This window comes from Choloepus didactylus, chromosome 8 (assembly GCF_015220235.1).
Source record: "Choloepus didactylus isolate mChoDid1 chromosome 8, mChoDid1.pri, whole genome shotgun sequence".
NCBI lineage: Eukaryota > Metazoa > Chordata > Mammalia > Pilosa > Megalonychidae > Choloepus > Choloepus didactylus.
The window spans coordinates 143,567,944-143,586,723 of record NC_051314.1 but is presented as its reverse complement, the minus strand read 5'-3'; the positions used below and the strand labels follow the sequence as shown (position 1 = coordinate 143,586,723).

Sequence of the window (18,780 nt, the reverse complement as noted above, 5' to 3'; positions counted from 1 at the left end):
TCTCCTTACAAGAACATGAGTACAAGGGCTCAGGGACCATTGTGTGTTTTGCTCACTTTGCATCCCCAGACTCGGGCACAGAGATGTGATCAGGTAATATTTATGGAAGGAAAGAGGACAGGGTGGGGGAGGGAGGGAGGAGGGGAGTGAGACAGGGAGGAAGGGGAAAAAGTGCAGATGTGACGCCCTTTGTGTGTCATCAGATCTCTCTCTGGTTCGCTTTTTCAACAGCCCGCAAATTAATAAAGGCCACATACCAAAGCCTACACTTTGCTAAGTTTTGACCTGTGGCACCATCACCGCTGTCACAGTGGTCAATCTGTCCATCACCCCGCAAAGTTTCCTCAGGCTCTGGGTGATCTCTCTTTGACACCTCTCTCCCCCTAGAGCCTCCTGTCGCTGTAGGATTCGCTTGCATTTCTAGAACTTTATTTCAATGGGATTGTGCTATATGTTGTCTTTTTTTTTTTTTTTTTTTTTGGCTGGCATCTTTCACTCAACCTAACTATTTTGAGATTCACCCACATTCTGCATGTATCCGTCGTTTCTTCCTTTTATTGCCTTATAGTATGCCTTTGTGTGATTATGCCATACTTTGTGTATCCATTCCCCTGTCGATAAACATTTGGGCTGTTTCCAGTTCTCAGCTATTACAAATCAAGCATCTCTGGATATTTTTGAAGGAGATTTTGTGTGGATGTTCACGGCTCTCGGGTAAATCCCTCGAGGGGTGGCATGGCTGGGTCATAAAGAGATGGTGTGTGCATCAGTTGCACCCTGTCTGCTTCCGGCAAGAAGTTTAGATGATTGATCTCACAGCTATACCATGTTTTAAGTCCTCCAGGCATGTAGTGATGAGGGGATTTGGGTCAAGGAGGAGAGTTATGACTACATTTTCATTGTGGTGCGTCTAGGAAATGGACAGCAGGTGCAAACCCTCGACTTCCTCATTATTGCTTTCCTCTCTCAGGTCACCTGGTATTTCCAGCTGGTGTAGCTGGTATTCCCAGATAATTCCTTCGGATCCTTCAAATGTCAAGATACTAATGGGGACATGAAGGTCCACGCTGATCCAGCACGCTCAGTCACACAAATATGTTCACCACAAGAAGCGTCTGCAAAACCCAAAGCCCTAACCGATTGTGTCTGTCTTCCTCAGGGGGCACTTAAATTGGCTTCAGCTAGATCGAAGAGTTTTGGAACACGACTTCCCCAAAAAGTCAGGACCAGTGGTTTTGTACTTCTGTGTCAGGTATGTACCCTGGTAGCCATACTTCTTTCTTTTTATTTTTCCTTTCCAGACAAATCTGGGAGGGTGGAGTGATTAAAAGGAAAGGGAGTGAAAACCTTGTGGATCGCACTCCCTTTATCCACTGTATGGATGGATGAGTAGAAAGATGGGGACAAAACCTAAATGAAAAATAGGGTGGAGGGGATGATTTGGGTGTTCTTTTTTACTTTTTCTTTTATTCTTATTTTTATTCTTTGTGGTGTAAGGAAAATGTTCAAAGCCAGTTTGGGGTGATGAATGCACAGCTATATGATGGTGCTGTGAACAGCTGATTGTGCACCATGGATGACTGTATGGTATGGGAATATATCTCAATAAAACTGAATTTTAGAAAACAAGGAAAGGGAAATGGCACTTGTCTTGGTTACTTGCCGGTGATAAGGGTTGTCGTAAACCCAGTTCCTTGTAGATGCAAACATGGGGCGTGCGTGTGTATGGCATGTCGGGGCATGTACTTGCACAAATGTGTCTGTGCCCTCACACTAGGACACCTACATGGGATGAAGATAAAAATGTTTTTCTTTTTCTTTTTGCATGTTTTGGAGTGGGGTCATATATCTCAAACTAAATGAGTTTCTTACAATAACCCACGTACTTGGATTCTTTTCTGGTGACAGTTTGAAGCTACATCACAGTCTCTCTATCACAAGTACCACTTTGGCCTCTTGAAGCTTGCCCATTTTATCCTAAATACAGGTAATTCGAACCCAGCAGCAAGCTAAAGATTAATGCTTCTCCTACTAAGGAAGGACATAGCATAGTAAACTTCAGGAACAGTGGGCATTTTCTGTTCATTGATCTGCCATAACAAGTTGTATTTTGTGATTGCAAAGAATTCTATTTGCATCTCATAATTGGCATTTGCAATGATCTCAGGAAGTCAGGCTGGACTTACCACTTCCATCTGCAGAAAGTGTTTTGGAACCAGAGGGAGTTCAAGCCACATGTTCATAGGCAAAATACAAATCAGTTGGTTGTACAGTCAGATTCTGAGCCACAGGTGGAATAGCTGTTCCACCCCCCAGCCGGCACCCAGATGTTTCTGTCAAGAACCTTCATTGCAGCACACCTGCCAAGGCATCACAGTTCTGCTGCCTCCACCTTCCAGTGTGCACCAGCATTTCCACCAGGACAGAGTCCCTCTTTGTTGAATTGTGTTGAAAGAAATTCAGGAGCAAGATACATACCATTTGCAATTCAGCTCTCCCTGAAGACCTCAATCGGAAAAGAAGTTTTAGATATAGCCATTCCGATACCCCAGAAGGCAGTAAAACAGCCTAAAACAGAATAGCTAAAGGGCCCATTTACCAGGCTGGAGGATGCAGCTTGAACTTAGCTGGTGGAGTAAATTTAAACTTGCATTTTAGCCATTTTGATTTGATGGCTGCAAACATATCAGCTAAATTTAGCCACTCCTGTTATGGAGGGGAATGATTTCCACGTCATATTCTCTTTAATGGTGTCTACATTTTCTCAGATTAATGGGAAAGTAACTATATAAAGCAAAGAGTCCCACTTTTTCTGGGAGAGACGGATGGTGTCAGAGGAGACTCGAATTGAAATTAGGCAGTTCCTTAACCTGTAATCACAGGTAGATGGGTGTCTCCCCTTCCCCCTGGTACTTTCTGCCAACATTAACCCAGAAGAGAACCTACAGGGCTGCTCACCTCTTAAGCTGTTTTTTCCAAGGCTCTGTTATGAGCCAGTTGTTTGCAGTTTGGGGGAACTAAGCCCTTGGAGGAAATCTGGGGGCACCATAAGATTGAGAGCTGAAGTGTCTGTCCCTGAGGATGCTCAGGCCCCTCCAAGCTGACGTTCTACTGCAAAAGCAGATGGAGGACACCAGGAGGCTTCAGAGCATGGCTGGGGCTTGCACAGCCTCTGCAAGCTGTCCCTTCCATGGGCATAGCTTGAGCATAGCCCAACTCCCAGTCCCCTAATACCCTTTCCCACTGACTTAACCAGACATGTGTCTACACAGCAGATGGACAGTTAGCTTTTGTGGAAAAGGAGAACAAGCCACCTTGAAAAGAGGACCGTGGAAAAGGTCAACCACCGAGAGTCAAGTTTTAGGAATTATCCGAGTGGAAATAGTAACCCTGTATCACCAAATATCTTAAGTTTTAGCTTCTGTCCAAGGATGGGTTTTTGGCTTTTATGTATTCTCTCATTGCAATACATACTCAAGACATCTGCAAGAGTGAGGGCAGAATCACCGCCTCCACTCCACAGATTAGCAAATACAAGACCTGAATATGTTAAATAACTTGAATTAGAGCTCAGAGAATCCCACTTCATCCTTTAACAAGTCTTCCGTAATAAGCATGTCCTCATCAGAGAGCCTGAAGCTGGCAGCATGCCGTGGGGAGTTTTCAGAAGGCCGGGAGGGAGAGCGGAGAGCATGCCTCTTGGCTGACAGGTTATTCAGCTTCTGGTCTTCAGTGCTAAAATCACCCAGCTTCAGGTTTTCCCAATTACCTAAAAAAGGAAAAAGGAAGGAGAGAAGGGCTCTATCCATCATCAAACACCTATTCATTATTAAGCACAATTATTAATTGTCACAACCCATGAAGCAGGTATTATTATTCCTAATTAAAGATGAGGAGACGGGGGCCCCAGATGGTTGGGTAAACTCTTCCCCAGCACAGCTAAAAAGTCGTGGAGCCACACAGACATTGGGGACTGGTGGTTTGATGGGCTGAGCCCTCAATCATGGGACTTGCCCTTGGGAAGACTGTTAATGCAAAGGAGAGGCTAGGCCTGCTTATAATTGTGCCTAAGAGCCTCCTCCCAAGTGCCTCTTTGTTGCTCAGATGTGGCCCTCTCTCTCTAGCTAAGCCAACTTGGCAGGTGAAATCACTGTCCCCCCACCTCCACGTGGGATCAGACACCCAGGGGAGTGAATCTCCCTGGCAACGTGGAATATGACTCCCGGCGAGGAATCTGGACCCAGCATCATGGAATGGAGAACATCTTTACCAAAAGGGGGATGTGAAATGAAATGAAATAAGTTTCAGTGGCAGAGAGATTCCAAAAGGAGCCGAGAGGTCACTCTGGTGGGCACTCTTACGCACAATATAGACAACCCTTTTTAGGTTCTAATGAATTGGAATAGCTAGCAGTAAATACCTGAAACTATCAAACTACAACCCAGAACCCATGAATCATGAAGACGATTGTATAACAAAGTAGCTTATGAGGGGTGACAGTGTGATTGGGAAAGCCATAAGGACCACACTCCCTTTTGTCCAGTGTATGGATGGATGAGTAGAAAAACGGGGGCAAAAAATAAAAATAAAAAATAAAAAAAAAAGAAGGAGAGGAGATAGAGGCAGTAACCTTAAGTCAAGAGGATGTGACCTCAATCTGGAAATTACCTTTTTGGTTTTCTTTTTTATTTTATTTTATTTTTTTTTAAGAAACTTGCTTTGCATTCTTGCCTTGTTTTATTAGTCTTCTCTTAGTGTTCTTCATTTTAAAAAAAAAGTCTTGGAGCCAAGATTGCACGGTGTCTGTTCAGGTAGGTCTGACGCCCTGGTGGTGCCCTCTCCCCCACTCTGTCAGTGTAGGGTGACTGTGTGGTGGAGCAGAGGCTGCCACTGAGTCCTGGGCCAGCAGGGACAGCATCAGGATGGAGAACACACGCACACACATGCGCGCATGCTGTCTGAGCCCCTGCAGACACCCACAGCCTTGATCTCTACCCCTGGGCTGCCGAGTATGGGCAGGGGAAAGCCCCGTTTACCTGTGCAGGTTGTGGCTGATGCCTTGGGCCAGCTCTCAGCTAGCTCTCCAGCATTTCTAACCTGTCCCGGCCAGCCCCACCTGGCTAAGATCCTCCACACTCCACCGTGGCTTTACCTCTTCCCAGAAATTCCAAAGCAGGCGCTCTCCCCTTTGCTCCCAGCAGGTGGCGCCATTTACAGTTTTGCAGAGAAAAATGTTAACACGTGGGCGCCACCAGCTTCCCACTTCATTACCTGCAAAATTGGATCTGGATCCTCTCTGTGGCCTTTTCGCCCACCCAGGAGCCAAACACATGTGCACACACACGCATTCATCAGAGGAAGAGTGAGCCCCATCCCCTCACCCGAGGCTAATAGACCCACAGGGGCTCCTCTTCCAGCCCCTTCCACCATCCCAAGAGGCCCTGCTCCCTCGAGTCTCTCCTCTCCTTTCTCCATCCTCAGTTTCTTCTTCTCCATGGAGCCTTCCCCTTCATGACCAAGTGTCTTCCACCCTCCCTTGATTGCATCCTCCTGCAGCTACTTCCCTTGTTTCCCACTCTGTTCCCAGCCAAGCTGCAGAAAGACAGGTCCATGCCTGTCAGGTCTACAGCTGCCACCCCCTGCCCTGTACCCGGCTCGTTCCCCGGTTCATGGCTGCCCAGCTTCTGCCCCCATCTCACCACCCAGATTCTAGGGCCATTTTCCTGCCTCCTCTGACACACCTGCCTGGGGCTCCAGCCTCTGGGAAGATGCTTTCCTCTAGACCTTCTCTTCCTTGGCTCTGTCCTGGGTGCCACTGAAGCCCTCCTGCTCTGCTCAACCTTCAGTGTTGGGTCCCTCAGTCCTCACCTGCTTGCCTTCTCTCTACTGCCCTCGTATGTGGTTGCGCCCCATCCACAGCCACCAGAGCTGTCCCTTCGCTGGACTCTCAGACCCCAACCTGACCTCTCTCCTGCTGGCCAGGCCATCTCCACTAACAAGCATCTGCCCAATCAAGTGAAGTCATCACCCTTCTGCCTCCCAAGCCAGAACCAAGAAGTCATCATTGACTTGGCCCTCTCCCCTCCACCTGCTGCCTTCTGCTCTCTCATTCACCAATTCCTATCATTTCTGCCTTTTAAGTCACCCTGACACCCACAATTCAGACCTTGAGGAACCTTTCCTAGACTCAAAGTCCCCCTCTTACAACTCTTCTTCCTGGTTTTGGCTTCTTCCAATCTATTTCACCACTGAGCATCTTGCTGAAATTCTCATCTGATCCTCTGCTCATGATTTGAATGGCTATCCGTTACCCTAATGAAAGAAAAAAAAGGATGTCCTCAGCCTGCCCTGTGTGCTCTGACTTCCATGTACCTTCCAGCCCCATCCTTCCCCACCTGGCTGCCCATCATGCACAATTCTTTACAGGCAGTCCAGTGGTAGTGGATGGCAAAGAGCATATCCAACTTCACCCCAGTCAACAAAACCATTGTTTAGGGCTACAGGGCAAGCTCCCCAAATTTGAGAATAGTCACTCTCTGTTGTTGCTCACCAGGCAAGCTTAAAAAATAGATCAATAAAGAAATATAAAGAAAATATGCCTTCACCCAAGGATGTCTGCATGTGTTTCTGTCAGCAGAAGTTTGTGCTGAGAATGATCCTTTGCATATGGGAATTGGATGCCCAGCCAGGTGTCCCTGTCGCTGTGATCATGTGTGCACTATTTGCCAGAAAATAAATCGAGATTAAATTTGTCTCCCTGAACTTAGAGTTTCACGAACAATAAACTGAAATGATCAGTAGAAAAAAGAAGAAGAGGAGATGTCAGGAAGCTTTATCTGGGAGAAAGGATTTTCCGGCTGAGTTCATGAACCCAATTATAGACGTCTTTTCTGGCTGATTGGGACAGCGATCGCTATGTCCTGTCTGTCACAGCAACTATGATGGCATGTATCTAAAACAAAGTGCCAGCCGACCAGGATTTGCTCTGTTTCAGCAGAGTGTCCTGCACATGTTCTCCCCCTTAAGATTTCAGAGCTGCTGAAATTCTCAACAACAGAGCTCTTTGGCTGCAGAAACTCACAGCAGTGTCAATTATCTTCCTCATTATTATCACTCCTTTTTTTTGCTACTAAAAGTCAGCATGCCAAATGTGACATTTGTGTTGATTACAAAATGAAATTGCTGGTCCGTTTAATTAACACTTGCTGTAAACAGTCAGTGATTCTCAAGTGCCAAGAAGCGGACGTGAGGCCCTCACCGTCTGATTGGACAGCATTCAGTCCATTGCCTTCAGAGACTTACGAGTTAACGAAGAGAAACAAGACTGCCCAAGGGGCATGTTGAGTAGTGTTCTCAAGCACCTAATAACAGCACGTAATCATTCCTCTTCAAACTGCCTGACAAATGCTCTCAGGACGGGACCCTCTGGGCTAGGTGGGGGGTGAGGTGGCTGATGGAGCTCAGGGAAAACTCTAGCCCTCCAACTCTAAAAGCAGGGCTGAGATTCAGTCCTGCTGAATGTGTCAAGGATGCAGACTTGGATGCATCTGTACAGCCCTCTGGATGCAAGAGGAACCAATCATTTCCCCAGGTCTACCAGAAGGCCGGATTGCTTTGTGACTGAAACCAACCTCTCAAGTAGCATTGGTCCAAAAGGAAATGCAACATCGCCCCCTGCTGCCCAAGAGAAGGAGCTTTGCCAAGGCCTCCATGAAACTCAGAAAAATAACAGAAGTTTTAGAAAAGAAAAAGGGAAACTCTCCACTTTGACCCAAAGCCACCAACATTGCCCCGGAAGGCTTATCCCTCTGAGCTCCATGAGTGTGTATACCCTGTGGGAATTGAGATGTCCAAGGTCTGTTTCCTCCTAGGTGTTTTTGACTTTCCAGTTCACTAGCACCATGGGGAGTTCAGGCTAAGTTAAAGCTACAAGGCCAAGGAACAGTAGGGTCTCCAGGTTGTCATCATGGTGACGCAGGTTAGCAGGACAACACTTTCCAGTTTCTGCCAGGAGAGCAGGGACTTTCTTGTCATAGGATTTGCTTGCTAATCCCTCTATTTATTCCTTCCTCTCCAACAACATAGAACTCCACAGAAATGAATGCTGCAGTGAAGGATGCAGAATTTGTCTCTCCATTTCAGTTTTCATTCTTTGAGAGCTGAAAATGGGCACATTAGGTTTGGTAACATACCATCGAGGGAAAATCGGGTAGGGGACTGACTGGATTCTAATTTCTAGAATCTTCACTGTCTTCACCTCTTCATTCTCCAGAATGAAAACAAATGGGATTTAAAAAATGATGTCATTGACATGAAAATTAAGTTATTGCAAACCAAAAAGACTTGGACTGAAACTCTTGTTACAGTGCTAAGGTCACTGTGAGTCTCCAGGGGCCTCTTGTCATTCCAGTGTTGGAAGATTAAGCATTGAGCAGGTTTGTTTTGACAACTTTCCGTGTCAATGGTGAGAAAGGCAGGAGAGTAATGACTGGGCGTGTGGAACAATATGTCACCAAACCTGGAATTTTATGACATCTTGGAAACCTGTAGTATCTCTCCTCCCTCTTGCCTTGACTTCACTAGCCACTTCACTGTCCGGGAAGACCTCCAACTAGGGGAAGGCAGAGAGAAGTGTTAAAAATCAGAGCTTTCCTTCGCAGATACTTATGAAGCTCATGTTTGCTCCAGGCTTAAGATCCAAAAATAAATAAGATTTGGTCCTAGCTTTCAAGAAACTTACAGCCTGGTGGGAAGGCATCCCAGTGATCAAAAAATGGCAATATGATGGGGCAGTGTGGTAAAGCCATAAGGAAGGTCACCAAGTCCGTGAAAACTGCCTGAGCCCAGGGTGATTTGGCTGGGGTTGTGGAGGAGGGGGATTTGGAGGTGGGAGGGATAGCTAAAGCAAAGGCACAGGAACGGGATTCATCTAGAGCAGGGAGCAACTGCAGGCCAACAGACTTGGCTGCTTCTAGACCTTCATTCTGAGCCCTTTCTTTTCTTTCTTCTCCTCTTCCCATTCCCCTTCCTTCCTTCCTTCGTACCTTCCTTCCTCTGTATCTTCCTTCCTTCCTTCCCTCCCTCCCTCCTCCTTTCCTTCCTTCTGCATATTTTCTTTATATTGCCAAAGGTCCTTTAGGAAGGATATAGATTTATGTATGTTAACAAAATCAAATTTAACCTCTTTAGCTTTGAAATGTCAACATTGCACCTGCATTCCGCTTCTCCATTTCAGAGAGCTGAAAGTTGCACTCCTTTCCCAAAACCTCCGTTCTAGTTTGCTAATGCTGCTGGAATGCGAAACACCAGAGATGGATTGGCTTTTATAAAAGGGGGTTTATTTGGTTACACCGTTACAGTTTTAAGGCTGTAAACTGTCCAAGGTAACACATCAGCAATCAGGTACCTTCACTGGAGGATGGCCAATGGTGTCCGGAAAACCTCTGTTAGCTGGGAAGGCACGTGGCTGGTGTCTGCTCCAAAGTTCTGGTTTCAAAATGGCTTTCTCCCAGGATGTTCCTCTCTAGGCTGCAGTTCCTCAAAAATGTCACTCTTAGTTGCACTTGGGATATTTGTCCTCTCTCAGCTTCTCTGGAGCAAGAGTCTGCTTTCAACGGCCGTCCGTCTTCAAACTGTCTCTCATCTGCAGCTCCTGTGCTTTCTTCAAAGTGTCCCTCTTGGCTGTCAGCTTGCTCCTTCTGTCTGATCTTCTATAGTGCTCCAGATATTTAATTCAGACCCACCCTGAATGGGCGGGCCAACACCTCCACAGAAATTATCCAATCAGAGTCATCACCCACAGTTGGGTGGGGCACATCTCCATGGAAACACTCAAAGAATTACAATCTAATTAACACTGATACATCTGCCCACACAAGAGTACGTCAAAGATAATGGCGTTTGGGGGACATAATACATTCAAACTGGCACAACCTCTCAGGTCATTGCAGACTCTATGGGGGTGGGGGTGGGGGAAAACGCCACTGACCTAGAAAACTTGCTCCAAAAGCAAGAGGCAGAAGCTCTGGGGAGGGCGTGGGGCAGATGGAGAGTGCCTTTGTGGAGGATGGAGATCCACCAGCTCACTGATTTCCAGGTTTGCAAAGGTGCAGACTGTTTTGTGATTTCCAGACATTATGCAGTCCAAGACTTGCCACCCCCACGCCGAGCTGTCTTCCCCTAGTCAGCTTCACATTTCAATCATTTCTTCTCTCCTCCACTCATCAAAACTCCTACTCTCTTTATATGGCTGATTTTTGTACGTGTGCATTATCTGATTACAGGGAATAAACTCAGAAGTCGATGTGTCAGTGCATTTGATGTAAATTTAAATAATTTCAGCATGTTTCATCTGGAAAAAAGTTTCTAAGTACCATCTGTACTACCTATGGATAAAAATTCAATCAAATTCATTTGATTTATTGTGCATTAAGATCACAGTGCTAAGAACACTTACCACAGCCCTCTGAAAGTGCAGAAACCAAATCACACTTACCACCTTTGGGAAGACATCTAGGGGTCATTTCAAAAGGAAATATGTCTGGATTCTCAAATCTATTCCAGTCATCTATATGACTATCCTTATGCCAGTTCCATACTATATCGATTACTATAGCTTTGTAGTAAGTTTTGAAATCAGGAAGTGTGAGTTCTCCAATTTGTTCTTTGTCTTCAAGATTGTTTTGGCTATTCTGGGTCCCTTGAATTTTCATGTGAATTTTAGAATCAGTTTGTCAATTTCTATTAAGAAGCCAGCTGGGATTTTGATAGGGATTGCCTCGAATCTGTAGATCAGTTTGGGGAATATTGCCATCTTAACAATATTAAGCCTTCTGATCCAACAATCAGAAGAACATCTTTCCATTTATTTCACTGCTGTTTGATTCCTTTCAACACTGTTTTATAGTTTTCAGTGTACAAGCCTTGCACCTTTTCCTAAGATTTATTCCTAAGTATTTTATTTTTTTCTGATGCTATTGTAAATAGAATTGTTTTCTTAAGGAAAAAAAAAAAAAAAAAAGGAATTATGGCCCCCTCACTTGATTAAGCAGAAGAAATTACATTTTTTAAAAAATCCAGCCCAACACAATGATGAGGGCAAAAAGTAATACAGTAAAACAAGTAATGTTATAACAAATTGGAAAGCAGGTAAGAAATAAGGGAGTAGGTGGTATTTGGAGCTGGCTCTTGTACGTTGGTGCTGGCCTGTTCTTCATCTCTGGCGGGAGCTGTACGGCATGACGGCCCACGGCAACACAAATATCCTGAAAAACACTTCCTTTTCTCTCAAAAAGAATCATACCAGTTGATGAGACCTTTTAGTTTTGTTCCTTTAGAACTAGGAGTTCTAATCCCCGGCTTCAATTACGTAGCTCCGGAAGACAGGCTATTTTCTGCTCCCTTGTTCCTGCAGTTTATTTGCAATTTGTCTCTTTCAGGTTCTACATAGAAAGCATCTCATACCTGAAGGATAACGCCACCATCGAGCTCTTCTTTCTGAATGCCAAGGCCTGTATCTACAAGGTATGCACTGTCATTTCCCACTGAAATCCGAATGCTTCCTTTGAATCCGGGGATGCCCAAGGTGCTGCCCCTAAGAAAGGTTATTTTATTGATTGTTGTGTTATAAGCAATTTATAAATTAATTTCTATGAATCAGTGATAGCATCACAAAACTTAAAGGCGTCAGTTTAATACTGGGATGCCTTCCGATGCCGTCACTGCGTTTTCAGCTCCTTGCGAGTCTTCCTACATCTGATTCAAAGGGTCTCCTTCTTCTGGCCACAGAGACAGGGGAGTGCTAAGCAAGTTCAGCAAAGATGCTGGTCAGCATAGACAGGGCTCACAAATAGGGAGGGGCTTCTTACAATCAGGTGCATCTATACTTGACCACTGTTTGATGTTGTAGCCGCGGCTCTCAACAGGGATGTTATTGGCATGTCGAGTGGGACAGTCCTTAATTGAATAAGACACCAGTTGCACTGCAGAATGTTTTCCATCCAATACCTCCCCCAACCCCATGTTTGCAGTGATTCCCGATCATTGGCTCACCCAAAATGCCATGTTTCCTGTACCCACCCCCTCCCCAGGGAGACGGGCTTACAGAGCACCACCCAGGTTCAAGAACCATGGCTACAAGAAGCCCACCTGCTGCCATGCACACACACGCTTGCACTTACATCTCCTGAGTGCAGGCTTCTCCCACCTCCTGTCACAATGGCACTCACCGAAGGATGGGCGATGCCAACCTTGCAGGCTGGTGCTGAGGGCTTGGGTGAATTGTCTGACTGAGTCTTTGCAACCCCTTTTGAAGTCAGTTCTACTTTTTACGTCTGTTTTCCCCATGAGGAAGAGGTGGCGCCGGAGGTGGTGACCAGCTTTGCCGAGGTCACCAGTTGCACAGTTGGGGTGGGGACGCTCCTTAAGGGGACAAAGGCCCCACGCAACCCACATTAGACCCTCAAGCCAGAGGCACCTGGGCGTGAAGTTGTCCACGGAAGTACGTGGAAGAGCCTGGGAATGCCCGGTTGTCTCAATTTTCATATTTAACGAAACTCAGGGATTGCAGCTACCAAGTGATCATCACACACACACACACACACACACACGCACACGAGTCGAAATGCCCCATGACTTTTGTTCTGGAAGTGCTTGTGCACATTCATCATCCAGACTGGTTCTTGTTGTCCAGGGCTTAAATCCTGCCCAAACACAGAGCCCCCTCAGGCTGAATGGAGGGTAAGAACCTGAAGCATGGTTCCGGGTATTTGCAACTCCCTTCATTTCTCTAAGCACCTCTGTTCACTCATCAGGAAGTGGAAGTAAGTAACCACAACCTCACATACCTCGCCAACTGCCTCTATGAGCATCTAGAGGTTTTTCTAAAGGATGGGAGCGAGCTTCCGAAAAGTTCAGAAACAAAGGGCAAGCACCGACCACCAGGGGGCAGACTTGGCCTCAGAGTTAATAGTTGGGAAATCACTTGGCCAAGCAAACATCTTCAACTCCAGGTCAGAATCGTTCTATGCAGACACCTGGGAGAAGGGAGAGGAAAGGGGTTCCCTCTCTCACTTGTTCAGTTCAGTCTAGGCACAAGTCCTGGGCTGAGCGGAAGGACTGACATGCACAGAGAGGACTCCGGGATGGACAATGGAAAAGGAGAGCAAACCCTCAATACTGAAAGTCACAGATCCCTCCATCCCAAGTGCCAACCACATTCAGAAGCAGGGCGCTGTGGGTGGCCGGCAGTCTGCTGGACCCCATGTGGGTATGGCTTTCCGAACCCCAGCTTGCTCTTCTCAGCATCTCAACAGGAACTTGGCTGGCGAACCACCACGCAATGGCATCTCTAAAGTGTTTACAGGAGACCAGATTTATCACAAGACCACTGTCCTCTCACAATCGAAAGTCATGTCTTCATTTGCACAAATTTGAACTTCGAGTTTACAAGAAAATGTTCACCCATCATTATCTTATTTGAGCCTCTTAACTACAGAGAGGTAGAGCAGGGATCATTAACTTCCAGCTGGGGAAGTCAAAGATGGGGAAACCAGAAAGCAGGTGAACAGGTAGTATAACCTGTTTTACACCATTGTAAGTATCTCAAGGTCCTGGGACTGGTTAGGAGTTTAGATTGGGCTGTTGGGCAGACTTGGGTTTCCCCTTCGGGCCCTGCACCTTCTGGGTAAATGCAATAAATGCATTCACCTTATGTAATGTCTCCGAGCTGAATTTTCCTCTTTGGTGGGACGAAGATTTAAAAGGCTCTGCCCATCTTGTGAAGATTAAATGGAATAGGGTATGACCCTTGCCAGGCACCTTATAAGCTCCTGGTGGGAAAGTGCCTCCGACTGGGGTTCAAACCTGTTTTCTGTCTTGGCTGTGGTTTTCCTTGGGCCACCCATGCTACCCCTAGTGCTTTCGAGGCCCAGAGCAGCCCAGGGGGAGCAGTTGGAGCTGATAGGTAAGGCTTGGTTTCCCGGAACAGGTCAGATCCACTCCCTCCCTATTCCTTGGGGAAGAATTTTTCCCGTGTCTTAGGGTCTCTGCTGTTCAGATAAAATAAGCTGATTATTCCCGCTTCCTCAAAGTCCTTATTTCATTCACTTTTTTTTCCTTCATTTTTAAAAACAGTAATATTCATTTTGATTGACATTATACAATGCATAGTTTGAAAGTGAAATGATTCTAAATTGCTTATTATAAAAAGAAGCCACCCCTGGAACCTGCCACAGTTCAACAATTTTTGCTGTTTCTTCTGTTCATTTGCCTGAATATTTTTAAATAAATTGGCTTATGGAGTTATTCCTTGATTTATCCATTTTAGGCTTATTGGATTACTATTACGGTAGGTGAGGAGAGGATTAGGGTCTCTTGGACAGTCACCCCACTTTCCCTTTCTCTGTTCTCCCAATATGGTGAGAGCACAATTCAGGGTTGCATCTGCAGTCAGCAATGCATTATTATGACAGCTCCAAGTAGAATGCTCTGGGTGTGATTCCGTTTTTAGACAACCAGTCGTTTTACCTAAAGATAAGAACTGCCCTGCTTTTACTTGCTTAGTTTCCACATACCCATTGCTTTTTTCCAAACATTCCTACAGATTTCCCCAATGCCTGGCGATTTTAATTTCCAAGTACATCCAGTAGTGCATCGGTTCCTTTTCTGGGTGTAGTCTGGCTGCACTGTTGCTGTTTACTCCAGCCCTCCCCCTGGAAGCCCCCCACCCCTGCTCCAGTCTGAGGACCCCTCATTGGCAGCTCACACCCCCGTCAGGGTCTCTCCTTCACCCTAGTTCTGTCCTGGGGCCTCTGTTTCTTAGAGCCTTGTCTTCTGTTTTATGCGGTTGTTTCACTGGGGAATGTCCTCCAGTAAATCCAGAAATCAAGTATTTGTGAAGTGAAATGTTTGGTTTCTTGCATATCTGAAAAAGTTTTTATTCTACCTTCATTTCTGATAATAGTTTGACTGACTATAGAAATAGAGATTGAACATTCTTCTCAGAATTTTCACCGTGTTGCCGTGGAGTCTTGTCCATTGTACATAGCACCCCCTCTCCCTCCTCCATCGGATCCAGTCGACTCCTTTTGATCTAAACTTTCAGGGTGTGCTTTGACACTAGTCATTGCAAATTCATTACCTGTGTACTCAGTGGGCACTTTCAGTCTGGAGACTCCTGTTCTCCTTCATTCAGGAGCTGTTTTTGCATTATTTCTTCGATAACGTTGTCTTCTGTTTTCTCCATCCTCTCTTTCTGCAACTCCTATTTACCGGACGCTGGGAACAGCTCCTGCTTTGACACCTTGTCTCTCCTATTTTTATTTTACTTTTTGGGAGATTTCATCACTATGATCTTCGAATATCTTTTTAATCTTTGCTGTCATGTTTTTAATTTCCAAGAGCTCCTCCACATATCTGGTTTTTCTTATTTTTATACTATCCTATTATTGTCTTGTGGATGTGATGTCTTCTTGTATCACTCTGATGATACTAGTTACCATGCATCATCTCTGCTTCCTTCCAGTCCTTTCCCCCCGTTTACTTATTTCAGCCTCTGCCTTTTGTGTTGGAGGTATCCCTCAACTGTCCAATGGTCCTTGCCTCCCTTCCTGTTTAAGAGTGAGACACTTGAGGATAGCTGGATGTTGTAACAGCAACGTGGGCTCACCCCTGGCAGATTTCCCTGTCACCTTCAGCGGGGATCTCCAGAGATCAGTGTCTGGATGTCTTTTCTCTGTGACTCATTTATCTTCCGGAGAAGACCCTGCCAACTTCCTGCCTGCGGCATATCTGCCCCCTGCCAGGATTTGGGGTGGGACTTGCCTCCCACCGCAAGCTCAGTCTTCCTGTCAACACTTGTGCTTCCGGTCCACCTCTGACTTCCTAAAGGGGGCAAGTGTGCAGGAAGGTGCTTTTTTGCATGGTTTCAATCATTGCTGTTTTCCCAAACAACTGTCCCACCTTCTTCTCTTCCTTCACCAGAAGACGGAAAGCATAACCACAGTGGATTTCTCCTTCACCCTCTCTTCCCTCATATCCCCCTATTTCTACAGAGAGATCAGGAAAATGCAGCCATGATCTATCCAAATCGAAGAAAATTAGGATGTGTTAATGGGAGAGCGGGCTGGAATTGTCTACTTTGGCAGAGCAGGAGGAAGTAGGGATGCACAGACACCCCGGGTGTCCCACCTGACGTCTCTGATGGGCTGTAACTCACAGAGGTGACAGGTGGGCATGGACAGGCCATCTGTGAGTACAGCATGGAAAATGTGAGTCTCATTTATTGGGTAACTCCCCTGGGAACTTGGCCTGGGATGTTGCGTATTCCCTGGAAAGAAACGTAGGAGAAAGCAGAGCTCTTCTGTCAAGCCATCTTCATCCATCTGCTCCATCTTCAGATGTGGCTTCCTGCACCAAACTGGAGAGCCCATCTCTAAGCCCATATGGGAGGCAGCAGACTCGGCAGATTTGACAGGAATGACCCAGTGGACAAGGCCACCCACCTCAGCTGTCCCCGGCTCTCAAGCTGCAGCATTGGGCCCTGCCCGCTCTGGGTTCCGCACCGGCAAAATGACCTTGTCAAAAATCTGCCATCACAATAATTCTCAAAAGCCTTGCCAACAACAAGTGCTAAGTAATAAAATGCCGAAGTGTCTGTTTAATTTTTAAAAATGATTACCATTGATTAGAGATCTTAAAGTTTTAAGAGAAATAAAGAAAGCTTAGAGCCAGCCCCCAATATGCTTCACACACACACACCTCGGAGAAACAAGAAAATTTGCTTTCACACAGAAAGCACTTCAGTTTCCATTCAGTCCTCCATGGGAGTAATTTGATCATTATTTTATTTAAATTCTGTGAGGTTAGGGGCTGGTTAGAATGCCTGGATGCACTGTTATAAAACTCATACTTTAACTGGATGACTTTGCCCTGGCTTGAAACGATTGACCATCCACTCTTTAAATATATTCGTCAAATTTCAATTATGCTTGATCTCAACACTTTTTTCTCCAATGACGATAACCCAAAAAAACAGATCTGTGGCCACCATCTAAAGATGAGCCTAATCATGCTCCTTTGGGTTGGACTAAAAGTTGGCACAAGCATTTTTCTGGAGCATTTTTCTGAGCACCTTCTGTCACATATCTCTGTCCTGGGTGCCCAGCCAATACTTAGTAAATCATTTTTAATTAATTACTTTCCAAATGCAAGGACTAAGGGCTGGCATATTTCCTGGGCCATTACCAAGTGTGGAGCCTCCATATGCCCCCTGAGAGCAGATCATGTCAGGAAAGGAAAAGCTTAACATTTCTTTTTATGTGTGCTGAGGGCTTTCCTGGCCTTCGTTGCTGAGTTGGCCGCACTGGTCTGGGAGCTTGGCAAATTATTGGAGTTTAAATCACAATCCTGGGGCCACAGTTGCTACTTAGGTCTGACTGTCATCACTCTAGTTAGATATTGAAATAAGCAGTCTTTATCGAAGATCTTCAAAGAGCAGATGCTATCATCTCATCTGGAGCTGGGAAAGCAAAGTCCAGGGTCAGGCCCCCAAGGACAAAGTCACAACACTTGTCTTAGTCTTAGACTTAGAAAATCCCAGTTCTTATTGCTTAGTTTGATTAGAGCAGGTTTATTTTCCAGGCTTATATCAAGAGAGGAAGGAAGGAAAACAGGAGGGAAGGAAGGAAGGAATGAAGGAAGGGAGGGAGGGAGGGAGGAAAAAGGAAGAAGAAGAAAGGGAGGGAAGGATGGACGGAGGGAGGAAGGAAAGAAGGAGAGGGACTTCCTTTCTAGAAACCAGTCCGCATGGACTCACCATCTTGGCTTGGCTTCACACACATCCCTGTGTTGACCTCAAGTCCTTTCTGTGCCCTTGGCTCTGAAAGGTGCTCCCTCGGGACCCCGAGAGGGGCCACAGGCAGTGGACGGCACGAGAAATCTCTGTGCCATAGAAGTAGAGAGACGTGGTGTGGCATGAAAGGCACAGAACCCAGTGGATCATTAGACAGATGTGAGGCAACTTGATTGCTGAAAACCTTGCAAAGGGCAAACAAGAGGAATTGTGCAAGATCCCACCAGTCTTCTCCTGCACCGTGGCCCCTGTTTGCCTGGGGCACCTTAGTGTCATCGGTGGGAGTTGTGCAATGAGGTGTAGTTGTTACACTGCCACAGGGAGGAAGACGCCAAGTTGGTTGAAATCCAGGCATCCAGACCTACTTTGGTGATATACACGGTCAGGGATACACACATTTGTAGAGATAGGTGCAAAACACACACACAAACACACACACACACAATGCTGTTCACCTTTTAAAACTAGAAAAAGCTTACTAAGTTCCCTAAAAATGCTAAGAAATGCCAGAGAACAGAAGCCAAACGGTGGAGTTCGGGCTTTCGGTGAGCTGAAATAATAGAGACATTGTATTTGAGTGTGTTTTCTAGCTCCAAATCACCTCTATATTTGATCCTCGCCAAACCCCATAAAATCATCAGAAAATAATTGTACCCCATTATCCCATTGAGGGGAATGAAACTCAAGGAGGGCAAAGAGGGATTTCTTCCATGTCCCGGAACAGTTAGGGTGAGAACCTGGAACTTTCCTGACCTGTTCAGGGGAGAGTAGAAGTGATTTTAAGGAGCGTGGCAAGAAAGGGGGTGAGAAGAAAGGGGGTCAACGATTGGTAAGGCTTCATCAGAAAAACCCTTGGACCATCCCCGTGAGAGGCTCTAAACAGACTTTACCAAGGTCCTCATCGTATAAGTCTTCTCAGCCTTGCAGAT

The 18,780-nt window shown here is 45.9% G+C and overlaps 1 protein-coding gene and 1 long non-coding RNA gene across 10 annotated transcripts in view; one reads left to right on the top strand and one right to left on the bottom strand.

Moving 5' to 3' along the window:
• Positions 1-18,780, top strand: part of FRMD4A (FERM domain containing 4A) — a 449,454-nt gene that overhangs the window by 322,322 nt on the left and 108,352 nt on the right. For all 9 annotated transcript variants that reach the window (XM_037847310.1, XM_037847308.1, XM_037847307.1 and 6 more), the window contains 2 exons: positions 1,160-1,252; positions 11,439-11,523. In XM_037847310.1, coding sequence (XP_037703238.1) covers positions 1,160-1,252; positions 11,439-11,523 — 178 coding nt within the window. The remainder of the gene's footprint in view (positions 1-1,159; positions 1,253-11,438; positions 11,524-18,780) is intronic.
• On the bottom strand, positions 3,335-18,014 carry LOC119542497. The gene is made up of 2 exons (XR_005218484.1): positions 17,816-18,014; positions 3,335-3,769 (listed from the first exon to the last, which is right to left on the bottom strand). It is a non-coding gene; the product is annotated as an uncharacterized LOC119542497 (long non-coding RNA).